Source organism: Triticum aestivum, chromosome 5A (genome assembly GCF_018294505.1).
Source record: "Triticum aestivum cultivar Chinese Spring chromosome 5A, IWGSC CS RefSeq v2.1, whole genome shotgun sequence".
In the NCBI taxonomy this organism is placed as follows: Eukaryota; Viridiplantae; Streptophyta; class Magnoliopsida; order Poales; family Poaceae; genus Triticum; species Triticum aestivum.
Window position 1 is genome coordinate 368,838,097 of NC_057806.1, and position 5,838 is coordinate 368,843,934.

The 5,838-nt window shown below is 43.2% G+C and overlaps 1 protein-coding gene across 2 annotated transcripts; it reads left to right on the forward strand.

The window, feature by feature from the left end:
* Positions 1 to 1,272: 1,272 nt before the first annotated feature.
* On the forward strand, positions 1,273 to 4,067 carry LOC123103422 (protein FLUORESCENT IN BLUE LIGHT, chloroplastic). Of its 2 annotated transcripts, XM_044525006.1 has the most exons (5): positions 1,273 to 1,440; positions 1,780 to 1,904; positions 2,139 to 2,298; positions 2,991 to 3,311; positions 3,594 to 4,067. In XM_044525006.1, exons 1-5 carry the CDS (start codon positions 1,329 to 1,331, stop codon positions 3,794 to 3,796), a joined length of 921 nt encoding a protein of 306 aa, XP_044380941.1. In that variant the 5' UTR covers positions 1,273 to 1,328; the 3' UTR covers positions 3,797 to 4,067. The 2 variants fall into 2 exon arrangements, with proteins under 2 accessions (XP_044380941.1, XP_044380942.1); XM_044525007.1 differs by lacking the exon at positions 1,273 to 1,440 and having other exon boundaries at positions 1,781 to 1,912.
* Positions 4,068 to 5,838: the final 1,771 nt, after the last annotated feature.

The following is a 5,838-nucleotide window of genomic DNA, read 5'->3' on the forward strand; positions in this document are numbered from 1 at the left end:
TCTGAATATACTTTGTTGCAATTTATTTAATTTTACTTTACTTTGCAATTTATCTATCTATCATTATTAGAATTAATACTTTCAAGTAACGAGTTCAAGGGGATTGGCAACCCTCTTCCCCGCGTTGGGTGCAAGTATTTGCTTTTGTATGTAAATGTTGCTTAGGGGAGTTTGTTTGGTTCTCCTATTGGTTCGATAACCTTAATTCTCATTGAGGAAAATACTTATCTCTACTGTAGTGCTTTACCCCTCCTCTTCGGGGAAATCCTAGCGCAGTTTACAAGTAGCAGTTGCTCGATGATGGTCGTCGGCAGTCTCGAAGCCGTGTCCTTGCCTACTTTATCATCTTCTAGAAGCGACACCTAAATGTGAAAGCTTATTTGCGTAAAATCAGGGTACAGAGGATTCAATCTATTCCATTCATGGCTTTGATCCAGTTGATGCACGTAATACATGCAATTGCTATAGTGAACAGAGATGTTGAGGCTGAAGACGTTTTCACTTGGCCCGCATCCATCACCGAGAGTTACTCTGCCAAATCCACATATACCTGTCTGTGCCAAGGCATGAAGAAATCTCCTACAGCTGGCTGCATTTGGCGAAGTTGGGCTCCTCTAAAACGCAAAATATTTGCGTGGCTTGCAGCCCAATACCGCCTGTGGACATCGGATAGAAGGCTCTGCACGGATTGCAAGACTCACCCTCCGCTTGCTACACCTACCTTCAAGAGGAAGACAATGTTGATCATATTCTTACACAGTGTGTGTACCCTAGAGAAGTTTTGCACACTTGCTTCGACTTGCTACAGCTCAACTTGTCTGGACCGGTCGCTGACGATACCTTTGTTGATTGGTGGCTCAGAACTAGGAAGAGGTTCAAGACTAGTGATAGGCGTGGATTCGACACTGGTGCTGGGGACGGCATGGGCGATTTGAAAGCAGAGGAACGCTAGAATCTTCAATCGCCCGGAATAGATGGAACAGCTGTTGGGTCTGGCTATGTGTATCACCAGTGAGATTAGGGGGTGGAGGGATGCCAGAGGTGGTGTAGGAGGTCTAGATCGTTTGAGAAGTTAGTTTTAGACTAGTGGGTGTGTGGAGGTGTCCATTGATTGATGTTCGCATCATTCGATGGGTTCTTGTAAATCTTTTGCTCTCTTCTATAAAAGTAAGGTACGCTTTTGGCGTATTCTTGAAAAAAAATCAAACCAAGATGTATTATTTTAATATTGTCGGGTCATATGTGCAAAATAACAACCGAGGCACTTTATCATCTTCCCGAAGCGACACCCAACGAGGCACAGGGAGGAGATTTTCCTTATCCTCCTGATGCCGCTTCTCATGCGTCTCTCCCCACCGGCGGCGGCGCCGTCGCCGCCGTACCGGCGAAGCCACGGAGGTTCTACCACGAGATTATACGCCGTACTCCCCGAGACCTCAGGTGAGTGTTCATCGCCTCCCATCCACCTACATTATTGCAGTATTGCTTGTATCTCTCGTTACCGTAATGTTGGGGCATCCCTGAGCGATGGCGACTGTCCCCTTGACCTCCATGCCTCTAATGCTTTCCAGCGTTAGATTGGAGATGCATATTTTTTTTATTATGTTCCACTTCGGTATGCTTGTCATAATTCATCAACTTCTTAAAAATGCTAGATGCAAAATGTTTGGTCAAAAACCTTGTCATAGCACAATCTGTTACTGCATCGACTGTTTCTTATTCTACTATACTACATGCCATTTAATGATATCTGACATGTTATGGAATTCTGTCCTGCAGAGCGAATGTTTCTTGTAGCTAGACATGCCTCGTCGTCGACTGATCCGGTGCGTCCTGGGAGCGACAACTTTGATATAGCTAATGGACATGGTCATGTCCTTATCAAGTCTACATCTGATCTTCAGGTATGATGGTGAGTCCCTCGGTCTATTTTTCGCGTTGCATCACCGAATAATCAAGATGGACCGGACCTTTGTTGAGCATAAAGCTGAAATATGCTTTAGTTGCCTTGAATGTATTTTCAACGGATAGTATAGTATTATTTCAATTCTCAGTAGGGAGCTCCATTTGAACTGCTTGCAGATACAGTTATGTTGATGTCTCAGCTACAACTTTATACGATTTGTATCTCTTTGCAGAAAGCTGTATCTTCTTGTTTCGGGAAAGCATTGGTGACCAGCAGTGCTGTCATGCTTGTGATGCCGCCCAGTTGCTTGGCAGAAGAATGCGACCCGGGGTACTCTCTTCCTAACATGCCGCTGTTGTTTGCGATAGCCATGGTCGGTGCTACTGTTGGAGGTAATATCACATTGTCAAGGATCTTAGCACGTAGGAAATTGTTTGTGGCTAGCAAACTAGCTTTAAGTTTCAGCCCAACACTACACAATTGATTTTCCTTATATTATTTTTTTAATACTTCATCAACATCTTGAGCAGTTATGAATATCAAACATTAAAAAATATGCAATTTTTTTGAACTGCTGACAACTTCTGGGAGACGGTAGAAATCTAATCTACAGCCTTATAAAGCTTATTTTTTTTCTCCAAAAGCGCCCCAAAGTGTGTGTCATATTGTATTAGAAGGAAAGCGCCAAGAAGGCACAAAGTACAACTCAACGAAACCAGAGACATTGTGCAAGTACAACTCGAGAAAACCAAAGACAAACAAACATTCACGTTTGTCTTTTTGCTTGCTATTTATTAGTACATGAAAAACAGTGTATGTATCCTTAAAGACCTGAATTCTTTCAGCTTGTTCAAGCATGTTGCGGTTAGCTTTTGCCTATATGACTATTTCTGCCAATGACTGTTTCTTTTGTGATGGCCGTTTTCCATCATGCTCTTGTTTGTAGAGAAAATGACATATGCAGTAGTTACTACTTCATACTGCTTAGTTACCCTTGGTTATTCTGTAAGTTCTGTAATATGTTTGTCTCTCTGGAGGTGCAACATTTTCCTACTTTAGATTGAACAATTCAGAAACCCTGTAGGGCTCCTTGCGAGACAAAGGAAAGGGGAACTTAAAAAGCTTAACGATCAGCTACGACAGATAAATGCTTCACTGAGAAGACAAGCCAAGATAGAATCCTATGCTCCTGCTTTGAGCTATGCACCGGCTGCTAGTAAGATACCAGAATCAGAAGTCATTGTTGATCCTCACAAACAGCGCCTGCTCACATATCTGAGGACTGGGAAGAACTACCTGAGAAACCAAGCTCCAGACAAGGCATTTTCCGAGTTTAAGGCAGCTCTTGATCTTGCACAATCTTTGGGTGATCATGTTGAAGAGAAGAAGGCGGCACGAGGATTAGGTCCGTCATTGTTTGGCATGAATTTCATTTATCATTTGCTTGTACGCACATTTGAAACTGATCGTGCTTTGATGCGTACTTCGTTGCCTAGAGAGCTCAGCAGAATTTGCGCCCCTCCTGAACATGCCAATGATAGTTTGAACATGATAATGTAAATACAATTTCACCATAACAAACTGAATCGTATAAACAGAGTAGCAGTACTAATTGCAAGCATTGTGGTGCCCATTTTTATTTACTTTTTGTGAAATCCAACTGACGGAAGTCCTTTGCGTTCATCAGGAGCATCATTGCAAAGACAAGGAAATTACAAGGAAGCAATAAAGTACCACTCCATGGTTCTCAGCATCTCCAAGATGACTGGAGAGGATTCTGGTGTCACTGAGGCATATGGGGCAATAGCCGATTGCTACACCGAAGTTGGTGAGCTCGAGAAGGCAGGCAAGTTCTACGATGAGTACATTGCAAGATTGGAGAATGACTGAAAATGTGTGTGTGTGCGCGCGCTACCTGTGAGAATGCAAACACCGCTAAACTTTTTGTTCTTCACTAGTCATATGATGTCTTGTAGATGTGCAGTTCCTGGCAACAAAAAAGACTGGTTTATTATATCTTCTAAGTTGTTTCCCCTGAATTATGTGAGATCATTTGGGTCAGTAGCATGCTGTGTAGTTATTTTGGTAGTAATAGCTTACTGTAAGTACAAATGAAATCCAGCTTTCCGACTTGAAAATTTTAAAGAAATACCTCAACCTATCACTGCCTGTCCTGAATTTGTTTTCAGTTCCTTTGCCACTTCTCATATTTGTAATGTGAAGGTTTTCTGCTCAAGTGTGAGCTAGGGAGGAAAGGACATGGGGTAGGGAAGGACAAGAAAAGAAAAAGGTGTCGAGTCACAAGTGTAAGCAACGGGTACATATGAGAAAGGACTGTCCAGATCTCAACCGTAAGTGCTAACATGGCCTTTTGGTGATGACTCAGATATCCGTAGTGATGTCCTTGCAGTGTCCTCATAGTATCAGGCAAAGGTGAAGCGTGGATGTTGGATTCAGCTAGCACTTTTTATGTGGCTCCCAACCGGGAGTGGTTCTCTTCGTCCAAATCTATTGAGTTTGGTTAGCCTATATGCTTGATGGCATTGGCTAGCCGTATTGTTGAAGTAGGTGACATCAAAACCAAGATGTTTGACGAAGTTAAGCAGTGCTTTGTCAGGCATGTGCCGGGGCTAAGAGGGAATATAATTTCGCTTTGAATTCTTCATGATGGTGGTATGTTCTTTCATTGTGATGAGGACCATGAGAATCATGAAGGATGAGGTGACCATAATGATGGGAGAGAGCATGCATTGGCGGACCTTGGGTGCAAGAGAAAACCAGGGGGGCAAAAACTTGGCGGCGGCCCTTGCTGGATTGCACATGGCTCTATCGATGAGAGGACGGCTTCGCATCTTTACAAGTTGCAAAGATGCACTATTGTAGGCTGGAATTGTAGGAGTAGCAGCAAGGTACCATGGAGACGACAGGTCTAGGGCCAAGTTAGACTTGTCGTAGAGCTCTCGATAATCTACGAAGGAGGCCACCCAAGACCGAAGTACATGGAAGTTCAACGCACAGACGAATTTAAGATGGTGAAGAACATTCGTCAAGTTAAGTTTGTGTCGAATAGTATGTGTGAGTGTGGATAGGATACAATTAGTGTCGGAGTCCGACTTGATTTCCTATAAAACACCCGGGGGTATAGACAGGCATGCAGGGGGAGGCAACAGCATGTGTCGGCACTTGGACGGCCACGATATCATGCGAAGAGCATCAATACTCATGGCCCGGGAAGTAGACGAGTTCGTCGAACCTTGTTAATAAATTTTGATGTTTGTGTCGTGACGCACAGAATAAAATGTCCACCGGCTCCAGGCGTTGCAGATCTCGAGCACCAAATGAGGACTTGAGTGCAGCTCCACCTTACTTCTTCAGTTTATGGAAGCCTCTGATATTTTATTTCTACAAGGAATCGCTATAGGCCTACAGATGTTGGGTATTAGATCATGTATACCCAGACTGCACAAATCTAGACCCCTATACATCTCGGACGTGTCCATAGTATCACCCCTCAATTTTAGACATTCAAATCATAGTCTTCATTTTCGGATCCTCAAATCCATACTACTAGCACATACAACAGAAAATTCATGAACGTACATAGCTAAAAATAAGCAAAGGTCTACTTGTCATCGGATATGTTGATGACATTCATGCCGGAGCCGCCGGCCTCGTGGTTACTGGTAGTAGGACAAAACTCTAATGCGTCCCCCCTCATCCGGTTGCAATGCGAGCGACGTGTCATGCCTCCATCTCCACTAGAATTACTATCGGAATCAGCTCTTATAGTAGGTAACCTTTTGCCAAACCATGGGTCAGCATCTTGTACTTCCTCCGTTCCTAAATATAAGCTTTTTTAGAGATTCCAATAAAAGACTACATACGGAACAAAATAAGTAAATATATGCTCGAATATATATATATATATGTGT

Excerpts from the sequence above, each read along its gene's own strand:
- LOC123103422 (XM_044525006.1), top strand. The coding sequence starts at position 1,329 with ATGCCGCTTCTCATGCGTCTCTCCCCACCGGCGGCGGCGCCGTCGCCG. Across the intron at positions 1,441-1,779 it reads CGTACTCCCCGAGACCTCAG|AGCGAATGTTTCTTGTAGCT; the intron begins GTGAGTGTTCAT and ends TCTGTCCTGCAG. Across the intron at positions 3,312-3,593 it reads GAAGGCGGCACGAGGATTAG|GAGCATCATTGCAAAGACAA; the intron begins GTCCGTCATTGT and ends TGCGTTCATCAG.